Source organism: Genypterus blacodes, unplaced genomic scaffold, assembly GCF_046128005.1.
Source record: "Genypterus blacodes isolate CSIRO-AG114 ecotype Tasmania unplaced genomic scaffold, CSIRO-AGI_Gbla_v1 ptg000105l_1, whole genome shotgun sequence".
NCBI classification, from domain to species: domain Eukaryota; kingdom Metazoa; phylum Chordata; class Actinopteri; order Ophidiiformes; family Ophidiidae; genus Genypterus; species Genypterus blacodes.
Window position 1 is genome coordinate 330,195 of NW_027466909.1, and position 23,447 is coordinate 353,641.

The following is a 23,447-nucleotide window of genomic DNA, read 5'->3' on the forward strand; positions in this document are numbered from 1 at the left end:
CTATATTAAAGTGTCCCTCCGTATTGATTTGTGCCACGTGGGTGGTAACAAACAAATGCTGCACTGGGAGATTGCGAGGAGAGAGAGAGGGAACGGAGGAAGAGAGCGAGACAGAGGGGGGGGGGGGGGGCAGAAAGAGAGAGACCGATGCGGCGTGAGGAAGCAGCTCGACAGTCCGGACAGCAGAGAACTATCTGGGATGTGAGAGACGATGGGTTATTATTCTACTACACCAGAGAGAACAGAAGAGAGGCGAGGAAGAGATCGATGAAGAACAACCAAGGGCCGGGAAGACGAAGAATGTACACAAAGCTTTACAAGAGCTACTGATGGCGTTGAAGAAGAGTTGACGGTGCGGCTTTAACTCTTTACTGTCCCACTGGATCCACAGCTTCTCCCTGTGAGAAGGTGAGCGGACACGTCGCTCACTTACTTCATCAGTTACACAACTTAGGGCCTGGATATACACTTTATTACATTTCACTGATACTTTGACTGACACATGGCGACTTTGTCATGGGACAGGAAAGAATATGGGACAGAAAGAGAAAGAGAGAGATAGACAGAGAGAGAGAGACAGAGAGGGAGAGACCCAGAGACAGAGGAGGGATCTTGTGCTTGTCGCTGCACTAGTGACTCCTACTGGTTGTTCAAGGCGCCTGCACTGAAGGGTGAGCAGGGGAGAGAGTTTGCTTGTGTGTGAGTGTGTGTGTGTGTGCGTGCGTGTGAGTCCAGACCTCCAGGATGAGGTCTCCAGGAAGCAGCCCGTCTGCTCCTCGTGCTGGACTGTCCTCCTCCAGACTCTCGATGTAGACGCCCCGTAGGTTCCCCCCACACAGCGTGACGCCCACCTCCACGCCGGGCCGGCGCACCGTCACCACACGTGGCTCACTTGACTTCCTGTCGCTCTCAGAGGTCATCCTGAGGGGGAACCAACGAAACACACACAAAGTGACATTTCACACACACACCTCACATTTGTTTTACACCAAGACGTCTAATGTGCATGCGTCTGTGTGTTGTTACCCGATGAGCTTGTGGGGGCTGGCGGTGGGCTGGTGGTTGGGGCTGGCGGTGGGCGTGGTCTGTTTGGAGGAGGGCGTGAGCGTGCCCTCGTCCTGCTCGCTCAGCGTGTCGTTGGCGGCGTGGTTGTCGAGGGCGGCGGCTCCGCCCCCCTGCATCACCGCGGACTGAGTGCTGATCGGCTCCAGACGGGAGCTGCATCAGAAATCAAACGGTGTTCAAACTTAAAATGTTCCAAAAGTTACTCACTCACACACTGAGCTGGCTGACAATAAGCCCCGCCCCCCTGGCTGATGCATCCACGCTTGGCACCTTAAATCTCCCTAACAAGCAGCGTTTGTCTTTGATTTCACCATAAAACCTAAAGTGCATTAACACACCTAGCGAAGTTTGGCTTCTAAAATGGAAAACATGGATCGATTACCTCAACTTGATAAGGTAATAAAATAAAGAAGAGATAAAGAATTTATCTCCCATTAAACAAACTGCGAAGCTTTCACTGTGAAGAGGAAGAGTTAGTCACTGCGACTGAAGAGGAGCGAGAACAATCAATTCTTTCTTTGAAGCTGCTCGTGGTGTGATGTCGACACAGCCGAGGGGAGCCGGTGTGTGTGTGTGTGTGTGTGTGTGTGTGTGTGTGTGTGTGTGTGTGTGTGTGTGTGTGTGTGTTACCTGGAGCGTGAGTGGTTCCCCAGCTGGTACATGTGCGGGTTGTACTGGGCCATGATGGTGATGGTGTCGCACTGCTGGCCGATGATGAGCCGAGCCTGCTGCTCCGTGGCGTTCCGAAGGTTGATCCCGTTGAACTGAGGGTCGGACAACAGAGGAGGAAGAGCGTTTAGAGTCGCTATTCAGTACTTGGTGTACACGTGTAGTACTGTGTGGAACGCAGAGCTGATGTCATTCAGACTCAGACGCCATCGCTAAAGTGAACATCTGGCTTCTTCTTCTCTCTGAGCGATTTCCTATTTGGTGAAAACATGAATCTGTGATCTAACCTCCTCAGTATCAATGTCACACACACATATTACACAGCTGACAGCCCAGAAGCCTCCTACCTCCAGTAACTGGTCGCCGTACTCCAGCCCGGCCTGGTGGGCGATGCTCCCGCCGGTTACCTTGGAGACAAAGATGCCACCGTTCTCCCCGCCGACGATGGAGATGCCCAGAGGTTCGGAGCCTTTGTGCACGATGACGTTGCGAGGCTCCTCCAGGTACGGCCTGGTGAGAGACGAGAGTGTGTGTGTGTGTGAGCGGGAGAGCGTCACAGCGGCATTATGGGAAATAGCTCAGGAGGCGGAGTGGAAATGGTGGAGATGACGCGAGTCCAAGGTTTAAACGTAGTGCTGATCAGAGAGTTGACAGACAGACAGACAGACGGACAGACGGACTGAGACACTGAGAGACAGAGAGACAGAGAGGGAGGGAGAGAGAAAGAGAGAGAAAGAGAGAGAGAGACAAAGAGAGAAAGACAGACAGACACACACACACATTGAGGAAAGTAAAAGTGTGTGTGAAGCAGACTTCAGCCTTGATGTTTCACATTAAAGGTGTGTATGCAGACTCATCGCCTCTCCAGAACCTGCAGAGTAGAGAGACGCTGTGCAGCAAATATGTGATGAAGAGCACAGGCAGGTGAAATCATCTTCACATGGAAGCAGACACGAGCCGACGACACCTTTGGAGCAGCCGGAGACAAACCAGAACCGTGAAGAAGCGGGCCGGGCCGAGCTGGGCCGAGTGGTGCCACTGCGTAACATTCACACGACCAGGATACACACACACACACACACACACACACTCAAACACACATCATGCTTATTCAAGGTGTCGCCGTCGTCGCAGGGGCATCATGCAAGAATCTGGGGGGCCGGGTCTGAACCTCGCAGGCCCACCAAGTACAGATCAGAGGGTCTCATCCAGGTCCTCAATGTGTTTGGTGAGGCAAACGCATGCAGGACACCGAGACCATGGAACCCTTAAACCCTCTGTGTTCTGCTCACAGACTGGATAGAGCTCGCCAACGCCTTTAGATCTGCTCAAGCATGTGGTAAATGTGAACGTAAAGGTGAGGAGGAGGAGGAGGAGGAGGAGGAGGAGGAGGAGGAGGTGGAGGTGGGCATTCCCTTGTGTTTCAAACGGTGAGGGCGAACGAACCTGAGGCTCCTGAGAGAGGAGAACCTCGGCCTCGCAGCCAGAGGAATCCTCAGAAAAGATCGGTTACGGTATAGAGATCTGCGAGCGTCAGGAGAGGAGCGTCAGGAGAGGCGGGAGGAAGATAAGGGGAGGATGAAGGACAGAGAGAGACACAGGCAGCGCTGTACAAGTAACAGTGAGGTGAGGAGATTAAGAGGAATGATGGAGAGATTGTTTGAGAGAAGCACTGGCAGCTCGCCGCCGCTTCTGGAAACGCCGCGAGGATTCCGTTCGAGTATGTTTGCGGGATTTCACACTGAATTTCAATGAAAGGAATCAACTCGGTTCTGACTGTGGCAGACCTGTTGCCTGGCAACGTGTCTTGATGCAGCCTGGGAGGATCCCTGAGGGCAGATGAGAGGAATATCAAACCTGTCTCTACGATCTCTTAGGCCATAATTCTGTACAGACGTTCCCCTCAGCGTTCCTAAAGTTACGCTCATCGGAAGTGTCAGAGGTCACACAGAGTTTGACCTCTGAGCTTCCAAACTTGAATAATGATCTGTTGGTACTGACACTGTGTTTCAATGATGCAGACAGAACATCAACCTTGACTGACGCACAACATCGTCTGATCTTGTCAAACTAAATGATGTATCCGTTAATCAGATTAGGACTTTTTCCATGACCTTCCGACCCCTGAATCGCCTCATAAACATTCAGCACAATCAGGAAAGCGTGTTCTCCATGTTGCCGAGCCGTACCTGTCCTTCCTGCGCTCCCCGATAGGCAAGGGGCTGACGGAGATGCGGGGTAAGGTGGAGGTGGAGATGGAGCCGTGCGACTGGCTGCTGACGAACGACGACGTCTCCAGGTTGAGCGGCGACTGCGGCGGCGTGATGAGGCTGGGGCTGCTGCATTCCGAGTGGGAGACAGAACCTGGAGAAGAGACGAGACGGTTGAGATGATGATGATGAAGGAAACGTGTCGACATGATGACACACAGATGTTCAGTGGAGTGTACCTCTGTCTGAGCCCAGCATGGAGCGAGGGTAGCGAGGAGTGGAGGGGATCTTGATCCTGTCTGTGCGGTACTGGACGTTATTGGACGAACCTGGAACAGACGAGGACGAGTGAGTATTTTGACGCAAAAGCCGAGGTTTTCTGGGGCGTGCGTGCGCATGTGTGTGTGCGTGGAAGTCAGACTGACCGAGTCGAGCGCCGGAGGGCAGTGAGTTTGTACCGTGTGAAGCTCTGCTGCTCCGAGACGACGACGACTCGGAGAAGTCGCCAGCTCGCTTCTGCTGGCTCAGGTCCAGGCTCAGGCGACCCTGGTGCTGCGGGCTGCACGGGCAAAACAGAGGACATGTTAGACTGTGACGTGAAGTGAATTGACAGTGTATTGAAGCCCGAGCGAATTCCTGTTCCCGTGGTTACCTGGTGTGGGTGTGCTGGTGACAGATCTGTGAGGCGACAGAGGGACAGTTGCTGGTGTGAACCCGGTGGCTGCGGACCGTGTACACCGGGTTCCTCATCACGGCGGTCACGGCGGGACAAGGAGACAAACCTCGGTGGGCCGAATCTGAACCAGGGGCGGAGCAGAAACAGACATTAGTGCGTTTGTTTAGCTTGATTTCTTTTCCGTATCCCCTCACTTTGGGAGCGATTCAGATTGGGCGCTCTACGTGACGGCGTGCGAGCGACTCACTGGGAGGTAGAGTGCCGTTGTAGGCGGTGTGGACGAAGCCGACGCTGTGCCGGTGAGAGCGGCTGGGCGAGGAGCGCAGCAGCTCCCGGGGGTCCGGCGAGTGGTCGTCGTTGGAGTAGCTCTGCAATGACTGACAGGGAGGAGACGGTTACTATAGTGACAAAACACCAGCGGGGAGATCCTCTGCAACACGTGAGAGAAACCGCAGCAGCGACCTCAGCCGTAAAAAACAGAAGAGCAAACATTCATCCCCCCTCCCCCGGGTGCTCCAGGGCCCAGAGGAGAGCCAGGTGCGGCTGCTCGCCCCCCGGGAACTGACTCGAGTGTCCCTCGGTCGCAGTGGGGAAGCATCGACCCGTCTGACGCAGCAGCTACAGAGCGAAGCCCAGAGGCGTAAACCTGAAGCTGCTGTAAAGTAAAAATGGAGGCTAGATTTTTAAGCCCACTGGGACGACTTCAAACTATTTTGGGATTCAAACACCTCTCACATGCTTCCTGTCTCCTTTCCTTAAACAGGATCTACATTTAAGAGAACGACTCCAGATCTGGGTTAAGGATTTAAAGCTTCATGGATCCATTGAAGCTTCATTCTATCAACTACAGACCTGTGGCTTTAAAACAGACTCACCTGGAAAGTGGGGAAAGCGATCGTCTGTGGCGTCATCCTGCGCCGGAGGGCAGGGGCCGATTTAGGTCGCGGCCTCTTCACCTCCGGCTCCTCGCATCTGGTTCGCCCGATGTCCTCGTCGCAGGACTTCCTCGAGGTCAGCACCTTGCCGTCCAGGAAGTAGTGGTTTCCGTTCCTGTCTCTCTCCCGCTCGCTCCTTTCTCGACTCTCTCCGGCCGCCATGGTGACGGCGGCGTCCCCCTTGCCGTCGGAGGTGATGGTGCAATCGGAGGCGGAGCTGCTTTGATGTTTATGCTTGAATTTAAAGGAGTCGCTACGAGTGGGCGGGGTCGGAGGAGTGGGAGTGGAGGAGGAGGAGAGCGATTCCGTCTTTGAAGACTGCGGGGAGTGGGACGCTGCCGCCGCAGCCACGACCGCTATCTGATTGGCTGCCATGTACTCCATCTTTGAGGAAGGTGTTTCCGGGCGTTTGAAAGTGTCCGGGTCAAAGATGGACTTCCTCTGTTTGGGGGACTTGTAGATGGAGAGCTGGGTCGATGCGGTGACAGGCACACTCTCCGGTGCGACCGACATTCCTCCAACTATCATCTTAGGCCACGTGCCCCCGCTGTGCTTCTCCAGGGTCGTCTCCACGGTGATGCAGTCTGAGGCCGAGACGGGGTCATAGGGCAAGGACGAGGGCGCCTTGGAGTAGGGGAAGCACTCCTGGAAGGCGCTGGGGCCGTAGCGACCGATGCCGAGGTCGGAGGCGGGCCGGAGGCTTGTGGCGTGAAGGGAACCCATGGAGAACGGCTTGTGGATGTCCCCGTACACGCCCACCTCGTCAGAGTCGCCTCTGACCTTCCGCCGCTCGCCGGAGATGCTGGTGGCGCTGGCACTTCCGGCGTCGGAGGAGAAGATGTCGGTCTGCGTGGAGCTGTTGTTTCTGAGGTTGCGACTGTTGCGGGAGTGAACCTCCGACGGGTGAACGCGGCCGTTAGACTTCTCCGACGACTCGCGCAAGCTCTCGAAGATGTTCTGACCCGACGTGCTGTGAGAGAAGAACTGTGAGGGGACGAGGAGGGGGAAGGGGACACAGGTTAGTGCTAGGTAGGTCAACAAGAAGAAGTAAGGTGAGCGTGACCCACCTTCATGAGCGAGAGGCTGAGCGAGTCCCTGCAGCTCCTCAGCAGCGTCTCACACTCCGTCACAGACTTGTTATCCAGAGCGATGCCGTTTATCTGGGGAGCAGAGGGGAAACAAGGACAGCGCCTTCAAACACTGCAGCGTTTTGGGGGAAGTGGATTTATCTTCAAAGTACTTAAGTCGTTAATAAAGTCGTGAAGTAGAAGACAAACTCTGCTGTTGTTCTCAAAACGAGCCGACGCTTTTTAATTGAGCTGCGTCGCCTCGAAGCCGCTCATGCATATTTCATCCCGAGTGGAGTTTTTGCTTGAACACAATTAAAGATTCAATAAGATATATATATCACCTGATACGCCGAGCCGTGATAAACATCCGCGAGGGCGCCGTACAAAACGATACGCTCCCGTGATTAGGATCTCTTTAGCTCGTCGTCTGTACTTAACCGCCGCTAATTGTGGTCGCGGCGGAGCTATCGTCTGGCATCTCGGCTCTCGTAGGCTAATTACACAAGGCCGGCGAACAAAGAGACATATCTGAAGTTCTGGACGGCTGCACACTTGAGGGGGATTAAGATTTTCCTAAGATTTCCCTGCATGCATCTCTTTCCTTAGATCGTAGGTCAGCGATCAGCCGGAATTCTGACAAATTGGAGGGAAAGAAAATCGGCAAAACCACTTGACCCTTCAGAACTGCGAGACGTTTCGCTTTGATCGACTTTACAAACTCAAACCCGTCTTACTTGAGCTTGGATACTAGAACAGAACAAAGCCCGACTTGAGCTGTGGCGTCCTGAAACTGAAAGAACAGAAGATTTAACTCACAGCGATCAGTCTGTCTCCGACCGTGAGAGAACCCTCCCTGGCGGCCGGGCTGCCCTGGACGACGGCGGTGACGAACACGCCGCTCTCCAGACCGATGCCGCTGTCTGAGAAACGGAGAGGAAAACAACAAAAGCGATTAAACTTATGCGTCGCTTAATAATGGATACAGAGGGACAAATGATCTTTACCTTTGTGTCCCAGGAGGTTGATGTGGACGGGCGTGACCAGCCGTCCACCGAGAGACTTCCTCCGTCGTACCACCATGTTGATCAGGCCGCCGCCGTTGAGAACCGCCTTCACCACCTGCTTCCGGTCCTTGTTGGTCAGGTCAACGTCGTTGATCTTCAACAGCCAGTCGTTCACTCTGGAAGAGACGGAGGACGGACGGTGAGGACACGTTAAGGAAGTGCGAGTCCAAGCAGGGGGCGGGGCTCCTGGTGGCGTCTCTCACCTTAACCGTCCGTCTGCAACACTTCCTTTGTCAATCCTCGTAACAAATATCCCACAATCTCCAGGTAAATACGGATCATTCACCCCTTCTGCGATGTCAAACCCAAGAGCCTTCAGATCCATGTCATCCTGAAAATAAGATCAATCAATAAGTTTATGGATTTGAATCATTTGAATCTCGGAGACTAGACTCGACCTCTGCTCTCACCCGGTCTTTCTCAAACTCCACCACCTCCGTCTCCCACTCCAGGGAGTCGGTGTCGATGGCCGAGTCGTGAGAGCTGTGGGCCATCAGCTGACAGAACCGGGCCTCCTTCTCCAGCTGGCTCTCTATCTTCTCCCTAAAGAGAGAGTCAAAGGTCAGCGAGAGATCGAAGCAACTTGGAGTAAAATCACAGTTCTGGAAGAAGGTGTAGGTTTTAGTGGAACAGAAGTGAGATCCAACTCTTTCTTCTGCCCTTCTCCGACAGAAACACTGTGTTTGGGGAATCAAACTTATATTTCCTCGCGAAAAAACTTAAAGTAGAATACACAAGTTGCCCCTTTGTCAGGGAGATGTACGTGTCCTACTGAGGGATCCCTTGAGGAGATTAAAATCCGGATATCAACGTTGTTCTTTACAGACAGCAGACCAAAGTCACGGCTTAGTTGTGAACAGTGGAGCACAGGCTGACCTCATTGTGGCTGTCGTACGACTTTCAGCCAGCAGAGGGAGCTTTTACACTCAATACGTTCTCTTGCTGGGAGGTGAAGAGTGAGAAACAAAGTGTGCCCACAACACAGACACTTTGAGGGATTACACTTTTAATCTGGGTCTGTAGAAAGGGCATGGAGCAAACAATGGAGCTCCATGATCTCCCCAAAGACAGAATATTACAGTTTATGTCTAAACACCAGCTGAGGAGAACAGTTTATGTCCTCAAACACAAAAGGCTTTTCCTTGTGGTTTGAAGAATAATGACAAACGCTCACTTCAGTTCCTTCAGTTCTCTCAAAACGTCGTTCTTCTGCTTTCTCGTGTCGTCCAGATTCCGCAGGGCGTCGGCCAGGTCGCTGACTGCTCGGTCCCTTTCCCTCCGGAGGTTGTCGCACAGTGTCCTGAGAAGGAGAGGAACAAACGGATCAAGACGATTCAGATCTGGGAGTGACGCCGCAATCACACCCTATGGCGACTAAACCCGTATGGCAGACTGACCGTATGCTCTCCCTCTCGGCCACGATCTTGTCCCTCTCCTGAAAGGCCCAGTCCCGCCGACACTTGGCCACCTCTGCCTCCTGTGTGGCCTCCTTCAACTCCTGGGACATGGCCTCATACTGTTTCCTCAACACCTCGATCTCCTTGTTGGCTCGCTCCATGTCCAGGGTGGCTGAGTCTTGTTTCTAAGAGACAGCAAGCAAACATATACTGTAGATAGAAGACCAAGACGTGTGTCCTAAAGTCTTAATTTCTCAGAGTTTGTGTCACCTGTCTGGCCTGATAGTACTCCCGCAGCAGCTGATCCCTCTGAATGATGGCCTCCGTCCTCTCCTTGCGGGCCACGTCCCTCTCCTCACGCACCGTCTCGATGTCCTTGCAGGCCTGGCTCAGCTCCTTCTGGGCCTCAGCCTTGTCCTTCACCTCGTGGCAGTACTTCTCCAGCAGCTCGTTCCGCTCACATATGGCCCTGTCGCGGTCCACCAGCGACGAGTTCAACTCCTGCCACGGAACAAAACGGGGGCATTCCAGCAGAGTGAGTCATAAACGAAACAAAACTTAAATTCATTTCCTTTAGAAAATGTGCTGTGATTGCAATTGCTGAAAGGTTTTTGCAGAATCCTGATGAAGAGCCTGAAAGATTGAAGACTGGAGGCCTGAAAAATGTCAGAATGGGTTCTGTACCTGAAAGAATGAAGTTGGAGCAGTTTGAGAGGCAGCTAAAGCTCAAATTCTTTGACGCTGTCGATTGTTTGTCAACAACAGGTGCAGCCAATTAAGCAGAGACACAGAGTTGAGTCAGTCTGAAGGCAGAAGATGCCTGATAAACTAAATGTGGAACAACTGGCTCTCATGCAGAAACTGTAACTGCTATCTGAAAACGAGCTGGACCAGAAGAACCAGGAGAACTAATGTGAAAGAATGTAGGGATGTATTATGGTCCAGAAAATATGGAAGTACCAGTATTTCAACACTTTCGCAAGCCTGAAGTCTGAAGGGCTGAAATACGTTTGAATATTTCTTCTGCTTGAAGGTATGAAGAAGTTAGAAGGCCATCCTCTGGTCTCTGTGAGAGATTGATGCGTACTTATTCATTCCAAAATGCTGTGTATTGATTTTTTACATCCAATAATTCCATAACATATTGGCTCTCCGCTGGATTCAGCAAATAAAACTTTTATTCAAGTCTCACCCAAGGATTTCTGTTTAATAACATCCATCATAAAGTACCAGCTTGTTTTGTTTGTGCACATTTGCGTACTTTCAAGCTTTCATCCTCATCTTCTCCACTGGTGATAACAGACTGAAGGACACACAGTCCAGGGCTCGTACCTGTCGTAGCGCCTCCAACTCTTCGCTGGCCACCACCCTCTCCGACGACGTGTTCTTGAGACGGGCCTCTGCAGCCTCCAGCTCCGAGTGCAGCTTGTCCATCTCCTTGATCACCTGGTCCCGCTCGCCCATGATGAGGCAGTACTCATTGAACACCGAGTCCCTCTCCTCCTTGTACTTCTCGCAGTCCTTGACCGCCTTCAGCTGCGAGTTCTTGTGGCGCGTCACCTCCGCCTGCAGCCGCTCCATCTCCCGCTGCAGCTCCTTGTTCTGGGCGGAGGACTTGTTCAGCTCCTGCTGCACCGAGTCAAACCTGGGCAGAGCGTGAAGCCTGGGGTCAGCATTTCTATCACACGCTCCTTATTAAATGCAGGTAAAGAATTATTGTGTAGCTGCAAACTTCAGCACTTTATGTGTGCAGCAACTCCTCTGTTACATAGACTCAATAACTTACTAGAGGGCACTCAGAGGGCACATACCTCTGCCAAAACTGGAAAGCCCTCCAATTATGGATTCAAACATTATTGAGCAAATTGAACTTTTTTTTTTTTTTTTTTTTTTTATAAATACCGAATCTAAAAAAAAAAGAAGAGTGAAAGTGTGTGAGTTCCAGCCCCAGCATCGGGCCAACCAGAACCAAAACTGAACTCGTCTCATGTCTTCCTCTCTAATGTGTTTGCGGGTGATGAAGTCCTCACCTCCTCATCGAGGTGGAGTACTGCTGCTGGTAATGCATGGCCGAGTCGTGCTGTTTGAGCAGCGCCTCCATCTGCTTCTGCAGTCGCCGGTTCTCCTCCTCCGCCTGCTCCAGGCGGCTCAGGTCCGTGTTGTGGTTGGCCACCTCCTCGCTGTAGCGCTTGCTCAGGGCGTCGTACTCCTTCTTCACCACCTCCAGCTTGTCCATGGCAGTGTCATACAGTTTGTTTAACACCTCTGATGAGCCTTTTTCACGCATTACCTGGTAAAACAAAATAAAAAAAGGTATGAGAAGATATTCGGTTGAATTCGAACATTTAGCAAGCAGGAAAGACAAACAATGTGAGTGGAAGACAGAAGATTAAACTGAGTCTGTTTGCTGTGCATCAATTAAGCAGCAGATGGCGTCAATGAGCAACATGCTGAGAACAGTGAAGTGCAAGTAAATCAGCATCAATGGCCACCACATATTTCAGCACATCCCAATAAATTACTGACTAAACTAAACAACTGTCTGTCCTTATCCATTTTGCATGAGGATGTTCTTGCTGATGTGGTGAGGGAGAGCTGGGCTGACCTGAGGGCTTCTTCAACACAGCACACGCAGCATATTAAGTGTTCATGTAGCGACATGGCTTAGGTCAGCGTGCCCTTTGCCTATGCCAAAGCCCTTTTCTTCTGTTTGCCCTTTTCAGATTTGCTCTGTATGCGTTTGCCTGTGCTTGGCTGCACTGAGCTCTTCACTGCAGGAGTGTTCCCATGGGAGACAGCGCCGCACAGTTGTGCAATACAGGTCACAGCAGGAGCAAAGTACAAGATCCATGGCACAGGGATCCCAGGGAGTGATTTTTGTACGTTGTAGCACACTGGAGATATTTGGCCTTCACATCACAGGTCTGTAGGTGTTTGAATGGACACCAAAGGATCGAGGGAAGACGTAGAAAAGCCTCGACAGCAACTCTTCTTGAAGCGGATCCAAATATGCTCGACGTGTTTTGTTGTGACGTTTTACTCTGACACATGGATCTCTATCCTACAGTAACTTCCTGCTTTGCCTTCTTGCATCAGTTGGCATTCTTTGCTGCACACACAGACAAACAGAATGAGTGTGTTGCAGGACATATATTACCTTTAGTGCAGCTGCCAATGCCAGTAAATTCCTGCCTAAATACTTTCTAGAGACACCTTTCTTTGGGGCAGACACATGGTAAAAATGTGGCTATAATTCTGGTGTGTAGGGGGGTTCAGATGAGATTCAGATCCAGAAGAAGGTGAGAGCCAGACTCCAAAACATCAGCTATGTTTCTGGGGCACTGGGCCAAGTTTGAAGCAACAAAAGCTGCACCAAACACCTCCATAAGGCCTGAAACATGCTGTAACATCTGGGCAGCTACACCAGACACACACACAGACACACTCGCATACGTGTTGATGGACCGTGTACCTGCTGTTGCTGCAGTCGGACGTCTGCCAGCTCTATCTGGTCTTGGCCGTGCAGCCGTTTCAGCTCCTCGCAGCTCTGCTTGAGGTGGTTGCGCTCTCTGACGAGCTGGGCGTTGTCCCTCCTGAGCGCCTCCGTCTCCTCCTTCTGCTGGGTCTGCTCGCCCAGGAGCCGGCTGTACTGCATGCTGGGGGGGTGGGGGGGGGTGCAGGCAGGGGGGTAAACAAAGAGGCGTACAAACACACACACACACAACAACGCCGGCAGACGCACAGCGGAATACAAAACGAGAACTTATGTAAACACGCCGTAAGAAGAAGCCGATCAAGGTCAACGTGCAGCTAGCGAAAGGTCACAATAAATTAATTTGAGGAGTGATTTCTTTTGCAGCCAGTGTCTTAGAGGGGAGATTAGAGGGGTTTGCCCTTCTAGAAATTTATGACCGGGCGAAAGAGGTTAGCAAAGCATAACCGTAAACAGCCAGCGCCACACGTGATCGCCTGATTTCTGACGGGGGACCTGAGCGCGGTCATAACCCGTGTAATCCATCTTATCACGTCCTCACACTGTATGTACCGATAACAAATAGGTGGCAGCACGTACTGTGTGTGTACATGCATAGATTTACATGTTTGGAAGCCGTGTTTACGTTCGGGCCTGTGAACTGTTGAGCACTAATGAGTGAATCTCGTAAAAACACACACGACTTTTACACACTGCCGATTCCTCTTCCGTGTGTAAACTGGCTGCGTCTCCTTCAATCAGGTAAATTGAAACGTCACGCCGGTACGCTTCAGTATTCCAGTAAAACGATGCAATAAAAAAGGATTTATTCTGACGCTGGAGAGCTGCAGGTGCTAGGTGACAGAACGTTCATCCCCCTCGACTTGAGACGTTCAGTAAAAAGTCCAAACAACAGTCGCCTATGTATGGATATGAAAGCGAGCGATAGTTTAACTAAGAATTGGATTTAGACTCCATAACACAGGTAAAAACTGGATTACTTTACAAAGCAGCAGGAGAGATGCAGAGGCAGCAGGGTGCTCAGCCTGATAAACACTTACTGGTAGAAGTCTGCTTCTTTTACCGCCTCCTCGCGCCTCTTCAGGGTTTTGGTGTGCTGGTTCTGGAGGGACTGCAGGTCCGCCATGGCCCTCATGCACTGGGTCTTCAGACGCTCGTAATCGTGGCCGGCTTTGGAATTTGGCCTTCAGGGAGAGGAAAAAAAGGCAGCGAGGAAGACAAGCTGTCACACCGGCAACCTTGCACATGAAACACACGCAGCTAACTGACTCGGGGGCTTAGATGACATCGCAGGAAGAAGCACGCACAGATGTTAGTATCGAGTATCTGTAGGTTTGTTCGGCTCAGCCCTGCTATCGTCTGCTGCAAAGGAAATATTTGATTACATTAAATTTAATTAAGTCGTGTCGGCGCCCTCTCGCTTGGAGGTAGAGTCAACGTTATTCCTGACAGCGGAGAATTATGAAATAAACTCTTGGTAAACACTACCAATCATAAGCTCTGCTGCAGTGAGAGCAATAAATCTCAAGTCTGGGTCAATATTTGGCCCTGACGTATTGCATTTAGGCAAAAAGAACATCTATAATCGCGGCCCGACAGATTCACGGACATCAGCGGAATAGAAACTTGGCAGGCGGACGCGGGGATTCGCACCTGCAGTCGTCGAAGGTGGTCCCGGGCGATGCCAGCGCCAGCCGCTTGCGGAGCTCGTCCCTCTCCCTGGTCACCTGGCGGAGCTGGAACAAGACGGTGTCCAGGTTGTCGCCTGATGGCCGGTTGTCGTTGGTGGCCGGCGGCGGGGAGGACGCTTCGCCATTGACAGGCGAACCTGCAGCGAGAGTGCACGTCACATTACATTACATACACAGCAATTCAAACTGTCAACTATACAATAAAGCTGGCACGCACAAAAGGGGACAATCACCTTATCCAGGACGGAAAAACTCCCCTGGCATGTAAGCAGCTTCAGTATTAAGAGGCCAAAGAGGTCAAACACACACACACACACACACACACGCTGCAGACAAACGCACGCACAGAATCACTTCGGGTTTTTCCTACAACTGCTACCGGCAAAACATGCAAGGTTAAGCAGCTGATCTGACAAGACAACAGATCTGGGTTTCTATCTGGTTTGAATCAAGGTCGCCATGTTACTTCACGCTGTTGAGAAGACGCTGGAGGAATCAGAGGTCTTTGTAAAGCCTTAATTACAGCGATATTCTTTATTTAGAGCCGTTGTGTTGTCTGGGAGACCACATTCTACCCTACTTTTCACCAAGGCAAAGTCATTCTTCCTGCAATGACTCTGTGTTATATTGTATTCTGAAGCTTTCCCGTTATAATCGGGGAGTGTTTTCTTTACAGAACAGGACACCCATGGCAGGAAATCTGGGGATTAAGCTCATCTTTGGCTCAACATTTGGCCCTTTGGGAGGTTTTACGTAACACAGCTGAGTCACTTGGACCTCTGTCAAAAGCCAGGGAGAAGGGAGCGAGGCGAACGTCCTGGAGGAGAGACGAGGGTACTGCGACAGCGTTCGGCTCTGAGCAGCACGTCAGGGACCTCACATCATACTCAACTCCATCTACAGGGCCATAATAAAGCTTTACCCACTGCTGCGGCGGCGCTGTAAAGTCAGCGTAGACCTTCACAGGTGTTTAAGGACACACACACTCACTCACACACACATATTGGTTCATTATAGAGTACATACCAACGCTGCTGAGAGAGCTGCTGCTTTCCGAGTCAGACGGCATGGTGGAGAGAACGCTGTATGTGGACCCTGGCAGACAGAAAGAGAACATTTTGACATAAGTGGGAAATGGATTGATTAACCAATTATGCACAACCATGAATTAATCGCCTGTGCATTGTGCGAAAGAAATTACCGCTTCATATTCCCGGCATCTTTCAATAATACATTTGGTGCAGGGTACAAACTTGGAGTAATTACTTGAGTATGACTTCTTGGCAAGTTTTTATTATCCCTCCAGACTGGCGTAGTCATTATAGCTCCTCTCCTCACTGTGCACTCTGCCTGGCTTTGATGTATAGTCCCTGTATGTTTCTGCTACAGAGGCAGAATGTCACGGATGAAATGGGATTTTCTCTTTTTATGTCAAGCACAGCCAGGGAGAGACCGTGTGTGCGTGCGAGTGTGCGTGCGTGCACGTGTGTGTGATAGAGACGGGGAGGAAACGCTTCTACGTCTGAATAGCTGTACACACAGCTAAGCTTGGGGGGATATATCACACAACCAGAATCCATAGGGGGAAGAGCCTATGCAGATTACTGCGAGATTGCAAGTGGAGTCGCTGCTCCAAAGGGCAACATAAACAAGCCCGACGATGCTGACACACCTTCGACTTGAGCTTATCGCGTCAGGGACAGACTATTGCGCGGTGCGGTGATGAATAATAGATGTGGATCTGCATAAAACAGCACGGTATGACACAGGAAACGCTCGTGTAATGTGTTGTATACCCACTAGACACGTTAAGAACAGTGTAGAGGGTTAACAGGGGGACAGAAGCACGGCTTTGTCAGCAGCCGGCGAAACATCAACACCAACTGTTCCAGATCTCCGTCTCTCCGTCCTCGCTTCCCCACCAGCTTTAGCAGCAGCTCCGGCTCCAGCCTTCGACGTGTGACGAGGCCGAGCCTAATTAAGCGTGAGCTCTGCTGCTCCATCTTTGGGCCCTCAGACAGAGCGGAGGGAGAGAGAGTGTGGGGGGTTGGGGGGTGAGGAGGACAGATGAAAGGATATTCTAACTAAGTAGCAAGAGATAAGGAGGGAGGGTGTTTGAGGGACAAAGACGAAGAGAAATGAGGAGAAAATCGTTTGAAGGAGAGAGGAGCAGAGTGCAAAAGCTTTTTATCTGCGGCGACGCTCCTTGACGCTCGTCACTTTTAGCGGGCGAAGTGTTCCGAGCGGACGGCCTTCATTTCCTATTGTTCCGTCTGAACCACTCAGGCTCGCTTCCCTGGCTGTATTAAAAGGCAACAAGCGACTTCTTGAACCAAAGTGTCTCATTTGAGGTAACGAGATGTATCATGGCAGCTCAGCTAGACAATTTATAATACGACGCATATTATCGTTAAAGCTCAGTAATGGGAATGCTGCTTCTTGTAAATATTCTCTGTATAAGATTTGACTATAAGGCATCAAAAATCTGTTATATTTCCATCAGTACACTGCAGGCTGGTGTTACCTCTGGAGCTCTGCATAGTATAGAATGTGTTGCGTTATCAGCTAGGAGAAGGCCATCTCGCGGTCGATGGGTCAGCAGAATTAGCCTTTTCCAACAAGCTTTTAATCATCAATAGCAATTAGCACCGGGCACATCCAGTGACGCCGAGCATTTGTAAACACATTCGGCGCATCAATAAACCGCCCATCCATTAGGGCGGCACATGGATTTAATCCACAGCGGGAGAATCCACCTGTCGCTGCCAAAAGCCAGTCAGTCCGGATAAATCAGCGCCGAGGAACCGGATCCAACATTTACGCCGATACGCAACATCAAAGCAGAGGTTTATGGGTAAGAGCTCACAGGGCCTGCGCCATATTGGATTGAAAACTTTTGCATCGTGAAACATCTAAATTTGCATTTGACCTCATGTAAATGAAGCACAACATTTTTGACAATCTGTTGTGTCTTACTGTTTGTTAGATGTATTCAGGTCATCTTTGTAGTTGCGCTGTTGTTCTTGTATCACCACCAGGAGTCAGCATAATGTAAGGATGTTTCATTTCGGCATTATTAATAAACAAATCACTGCGATTTAGCCGTTGTTCTCTAGAGCCCAAATCAGGAGAATCTAGCAAATCTAATGCACCCTCTGCAGAAACCAGCTGTGGAATACGGACTGAGACTGTCGCTGACCTTTGCGATGTGAAATCTGCACTTTCATCATATCCTGTATGGGCCTCAGGTGGCGTCATCGCACCGATTTCGTCAGGGCTCATTAAGACTTGTAATACACAGCAGCTACTTACGTCCATCAGGATCTATTCTAAGGTGAGAAATATGCAGTTAAAGACCTGTGCTAATGGTAACAAAGGTCTGTCTCCATGATCTAAAGAGGTCAGGGGAGCACTCACACAGCCTTGGGGCTCCCAGCGCTCCCCCTCTCCCCTCTCCTTTCCCTTCCAATCAAGTGATGCACTCGGCGCCCAACAGTTGCCTCAGACAACCAGATTATGTTCTCCGGCACATAAACCGAGATGACACATGTTGTCATGGTGAAACGGGATGAGAGGAATTTCTGCAGTGTGGCGAAAAAAAGAGGGAAAACGAGCGCAAGATTTGAGAGGCTGGTGGAGGAAAAGCGTGAGCTCGGGTGCCTTATCAAAGAGAGACGGAGAGCCTGGCATCCACAGACGGCTGAGACGGAATTATTCATCAGCTTGCCTTATCTAGAAGTGAGAGCATTCCCCCAAAAATACGAAGCGTGCGTGACGATCCGAGCGATAGGCCTCCCCTCCTTCAAACGTCCTTCATCTGAACATCATAACAAGCCTCCGAACTATGAATTTGACACAGCTCGTCATTCTGTTCACAAGAGCGTGAAAAACAAGTTTCAGGGCCACTTGGTGAGAAGAGTTTAGCATTCCAAAAACAACTCTGCATTAGCCACTGTCAGTTCTTCTCTCCTTCTATTTGTTGTCTTCAAGCAGAGACCTCATAGTCCTCATGCCCTTTATCCTCCAGCCTTTAACTCCACAGCCGCAAAAACCCGAGAAGCACAAATAATAATAATGACACGGCTGAAGAGAGTAGCCGCTGTTTTTTTTACGGTGAAGCTGAAGTGAAGCTGAAGTGTGTGTCAGCGTTAAGCCAAAGAGCAGAACATCTTTTTTTACCCCCGGCAGCTCAGAGCTCTAAATCAGAACAGGCCTGGCTCGGGGTCTTGCTCACCGTATGGAGGCTGTAGTTTGAGATCTGTCACTTCCCCCGGAACAACTCATGCAGAAAGTAAAAGAGACTAGAACTTATCTCTCATATACCTTTAGCCTATACTTCAACACTGCAGTACCTACTGGACCACAGAAGGAATCTTATCAGGAACGTTACTTCATTTAGCACCAAAGAACCAAGACCTATTTGGGCCCAACAACAGTCCAGTACCGTTCCTGAATCATTTTTAACTGTGACTCCAGGCTTGCTACCACCCAGGCTTTCCTCAGTCCAATCCACCATTTTTAGATACTTGTGTTTAGCTTGTTTTTGTATAAAAGGAAACGTGATCTGCCCTTTCATTATGAGACTTGTAGATTGGGGACATCAGCCGAAACTTCAGGAGGGTCCCTAAGGACTAGGACGTGTAACAAGAAGGTAAGTTAAATTTCTGCAATGTTGTAGAAGAGCAGTATCAGAACCGGAGTGAGGAACTTGCTGAGGGAGCCACAAAGTTCTGAATTTACTTGGAAGCTTTTGGTCCAAAGGTGCCTTAATTACACCTAACCTGTGTTTAAACTAAAGATCACTGCTGTTAAAAATGTGGAAAGAAACACATACACACACACCAGAAACACCCTTGTCCCATACCCATAGTGCACTCCGGCTTTTCCAGTAAAGCCATGCGGTAGGGCCAAACTTCTGGGGAGGCAGTGACACCACAAGCCAAGATTCTGGGCCACGAGCCAGTGAAGTCTGTGTGCCGGGGCGAGGGACTGATCGTTTGATTTAAGGGGTCTCACTGCGTAAACACCAAACGTCTCACATGATGACTCGGCGAGTGAGGATTACTCCTCCGCACGCACACTGCCTGACTCACAACTCCAGAGTCCACCTATGCCGACCGTCAAACCCACCCACCTTTGTTAAAACTTGCTCGCACTGTTGAGTCCTGGCCTGCCCTTTGCAACAAAAAAAACAGATCTCAAAATAAGATATAGAGCTTTAGACACATTTGAAACACAGATTTTCCATCTGTTCAAACACCCAGTGACACAAAGTCAAGAAGAAGGCGACGCTGAGATACAGAGAAGAAGAGGATAAAAGGCCGTTAAGCCCGCAGCCCAGCAGACCTGTCAGTCCAGTGAGCGACACGGCCCGGCATATCGTCGGCCGGCCTGTAATGAGTCTCTTCTCTCTGGAACTTCAGCTCAGCATAAGTGACAGAATCGCTCCTTGATCCTCTGAGCTCTGCCGAGAGTTTGAGCCGAAATCCAAAAGCTTTGAGTTCTCTGTGACATTTCTCCCAACTGCCACACAACACAGTCATTAGAAATAAGACCAAATCTTCATTTTTCATCACATGGAACAAAGTAATTCAGCATTATATCTAAAAACACCATTACTCAGGAGGAGTAAATGTAAATGTAAAGAGCTAAAAGTACGGGCGCTAAATGCTCGTTCATCACGTCCAACACATTGCTGACGCTACAAATTCGTAACGGCGACCTTTTTGCTACGCAGATAGCAAACTATAAGCGGCAATAAAAACACATTTGGTGCATTGCAGTCGGCGCAAGGCTCAATGTGTGAAGCGCGTAATGATAAAACATCCTCAGATTCCAGGCCAGTGAACGCTGTGCTGTGCTGTCAACAGGCACTGCTTCTATTCTATGACGTATTGCCACTGTCAGAAAAAGGCCTTCTGGGAATTATGGTTTTCACTAGCCTATATTACATTAAATAAGTCTCCACTAAACGCTCTCCACAATCACCCTGTTACCTATAAATACAGGCCCCAATTTATGAACCTTCACTCTGGACTCATTCGCAAACGGTGCCGGAATCTTCACATTCCCAGTTATCGGGCTAAATCGAGATCACTTTGCAATTAGATATAGATGATCAAGATGATGGATTACAGTGTGATGCCTCCTTCATGATTACATTTGTCGTGATCAGGTGGAGGTCCATGGTCGAGCACCTCTGGGCTTCTCCTCGCTCCACGCACACCAACTCAAGACAGTTAGCAGAAATCTAAGACGCTTAACTTCTAAAGCTCCGACTTTCGCATCAACCTTCACAGTGCTTTTAATTTTAGATGGTGTACGAAGGAGGAAGCTAATGATGACGATCACCCCGTTTTCTGCAGATCATAGTTTGGCTCTTGTTCACGCGCCAGAGGTGGGAGAAAGGTCGGACAAGCGACTGCAGGGGGAGCGGAACATTAAAGAGATGGACAGACGGCCAGGTTGAAGGCCGCGCGGCGACAGAAGGACAGAGGACAGACACGGAGAGACGGCCTGGTACAGCCGGGCGTGTGTGTGTGTGTGTAAGCCGAGAAGAGGAGCTGTTTATTTCCATGACTTCATCGGCGCTGGTAAACATTTAGATGCTGGCATTTCCTCTACCTTGTGGGGTAATTAGGACGTGAGGAACATGTGGAAAATGGTAATGAAGTTCTCTGCTGCTCCTCCTGCCTGCGCTTCACACATTTCCACACAGCTGCCAACAGAAACCAATGCAAGTGTGAAAAAGGAACACAAAAACGTTGCTTCCTTTGCCTTTATGAAGCGAAGAGAGGCAATAGGATGAAACTGGGACAATAGAAACATGGACTCGGTGAAAGCACAGCGGTCAACCTCTCATTAGAGACCTTGATTGGATGGATTTATTGAGCTACATTACTGACAAGAGTCCCTACAGTTACGGCTCAATAGCCCCCGCAAGGCCTCTGGTGGGCTTTTAGTTAGATCAGGAGTCCTTTCACCACAGCCTGGAGACGACCGGGGCCAGGTTTGTGCTTTGTCACATATACAGATGCCGCAATGTAATAAAGCGTGCGGCGACAACTGGCATAAAAAGTGGCGCAGTGAGGCATCATCAATCACAGTGAGAGCGGGATCGCTGATTAACGGAGGACGGATGGAAAGCTAGAGAGAGAGAGAGAGAGAGAGAGAGAAAAGCTGTGAGGGGTACAAGTGAGGTGATGAGGTGCCAGCGTGTCGCCAAGCTGCAGACACTGACGCGGATGGACAAGAGAGGAAGAGGAAGGAGAGCAAGAACGAGAGAGAGAGAGAGAGAGAGAGAGAGAGAGAGAGAGAGAGAGAGAGAGAGAGAGAGAGAGAGAGAGAGAGAGAGAGAGAGAGAGAGAGAGAGAGAGAGAGAGAGAGAGAGAGAGAGAGAGAGAGAGAGAGCGCGCCATGGTGGATATTTAAGAGCAGTGGTCATGACAAGAGTGTCAGGGTCTTAACTCATTCTGTCTCTCCCCTGTGGTTTATGGAGTGGGACAGGGACGCCGGTTGACAGAGGGGAGAGCCACCCCCTCCCCTCCCCTCCTCCCACCACACACACACACACTCACTCTCCCACTAGCCTGTGTCCTAGGCTGCTGTACACAGAGTGAGCTGCTGACTGAGCACTTTGGGCCTGCTCAACTTCTCAACAAAAGCCGTGTGTGTGTGTGTGTGTGTGTGTGTGTGTGTGTGTGTGTGTGTGTGTGTGTGTGTGTGTGTGTGTGTGTGTGTGTGTGTGTGTGTGTGTGTGTGTGTGTGTGTGTCCCTCTCTCCAGTGTGTCCATCCACTTTAAGTATGCAGAGAAACAACAGCACTCGTGTGAGAGAAGGAAGGAAATGAGTCGGGGGTGCAGTGAAGGACAGAAAAGTCAAGAGAAGACAAAGTAAGACCTTAAGAAAATGAGACAACGTGACAAGCGGGCGATGGCTAAGCGTGTTTGCTTCCTCTCCGAGCGCCTTTAAATCCCTTTGGCACGAGGGCGTCGTATCTTCAAAGAGCAGAGGGACGTGCAGGTACGTCAGGCAGGTGTTATCCAAAGGATGAGCTCATAATCCAAGACAGGAAGTCGGCTCGATAGCGACCGCTTGGATTTTCTGAAATGAATGCGAGAGCGCAGATCTGTCATCGTGCTCATCTCGCCTCCACTTTAGTCACACTCATCGCTCCTCCATATCTCCACTGCACATTCACGTTTTCAGTGTGTGCCAGCAAAATAACAATTATAATTTACCGAGCCAGAACATGGAAGAATTCTTTAGGGATTTCGAAAGAATTAGCATAACGTCTTGTGTGCACATGTACGGAGGCTCGGCTGGCAAAGAGGAGCCGTACCTGAAAAAAGACGCTTACACACTCTCACACCCTCTGCACACTCACACACCCTCTGCACACTCACACACCCTCTGCTCGCACACAAAAGCACCGAGGCTGTGAAGATTTCATCCTTGTGCACCTCCAGGCAATGATGCCGGTGGAAACAACGGCGCTTAAACTGCGGTGATCACAGCAGCTGAATTAGGATGCTACAGATAATGAAAAGCGCATTTAAAAGACGACGCTCCAGCAGCATCAGAAGCAGGAGAGAGTGTGACGGCTAATGCAGCGAGCGATGTGTGTGTGTGTGTGTGTGTGTGCAGGCAGGATAATACCTGCCTCACAGAGAGACTACACCAGAGGGAGCAAAGCAGGGCCTAATCCTGTGTTGAATACTCGCATGCCAACGAGCAACACTCACAACCGGAGATCAACTGCTGCTCGTCGACTCCGAGGCCAAACGCAAGTGTAGGCGTGTGACGGAAAGACAAATTCAAGGGATGAACGGACAAGCGGCTCCCAGGTGAGCCAAGTGTCAATGCGTCTCTGAGCGATGGACGTCACAGAGCCGTCGTGGGGGCGTCGCACGATCCCGTCAGCACAGCAGCGAGACACCTTGTCAACAACTACGACTGTGCAGCTCACGTTCAGCCAACAAACACCTGAAATAAAGCTCCGGCTGCCAGGAGACGACGTGCCAGACGGCATGCATGTTTGATTCAAATACGTTAGATGTGCAGGAACGGCATTACGCCGCCTCTCCGCCACGCTTGAGAATCTTAAAGCTCATCCTGCATTCAGGCCCCGGGGGCACGACGGAGGTTGTGAGTAAGTCACCGACTCATTCAGCCTAA

The 23,447-nt window shown here is 50.5% G+C and overlaps 1 protein-coding gene across 2 annotated transcripts in view; it reads right to left on the reverse strand.

Moving 5' to 3' along the window:
• The window catches only part of LOC143008512 (disks large homolog 5-like), a 30,927-nt gene that overhangs the window by 5,870 nt on the left and 1,610 nt on the right, over nt 1–23,447 (reverse strand). Inside the window, exons 2-25 of one of the 2 annotated variants that reach the window (XM_076160303.1) lie at nt 15,297–15,365; nt 14,233–14,407; nt 13,620–13,763; nt 12,559–12,742; nt 11,117–11,376; nt 10,419–10,731; nt 9,357–9,587; nt 9,087–9,271; nt 8,864–8,989; nt 8,100–8,232; nt 7,893–8,020; nt 7,630–7,805; nt 7,442–7,545; nt 6,623–6,715; nt 5,496–6,539; nt 4,868–4,997; nt 4,597–4,741; nt 4,403–4,503; nt 4,184–4,273; nt 3,924–4,098; nt 2,082–2,244; nt 1,696–1,829; nt 1,027–1,218; nt 738–921 (exon numbers count right to left, since the gene is read on the reverse strand). In XM_076160303.1, coding sequence (XP_076016418.1) covers nt 738–921; nt 1,027–1,218; nt 1,696–1,829; nt 2,082–2,244; nt 3,924–4,098; nt 4,184–4,273; nt 4,403–4,503; nt 4,597–4,741; nt 4,868–4,997; nt 5,496–6,539; nt 6,623–6,715; nt 7,442–7,545; nt 7,630–7,805; nt 7,893–8,020; nt 8,100–8,232; nt 8,864–8,989; nt 9,087–9,271; nt 9,357–9,587; nt 10,419–10,731; nt 11,117–11,376; nt 12,559–12,742; nt 13,620–13,763; nt 14,233–14,407; nt 15,297–15,365 — 4,679 coding nt within the window. Of the gene's footprint in view, nt 1–737; nt 922–1,026; nt 1,219–1,695; nt 1,830–2,081; nt 2,245–3,923; nt 4,099–4,183; nt 4,274–4,369; nt 4,504–4,596; nt 4,742–4,867; nt 4,998–5,495; nt 6,540–6,622; nt 6,716–7,441; nt 7,546–7,629; nt 7,806–7,892; nt 8,021–8,099; nt 8,233–8,863; nt 8,990–9,086; nt 9,272–9,356; nt 9,588–10,418; nt 10,732–11,116; nt 11,377–12,558; nt 12,743–13,619; nt 13,764–14,232; nt 14,408–15,296; nt 15,366–23,447 lie in introns of both variants that reach the window. The other variant, XM_076160301.1, reaches the window with a different exon arrangement.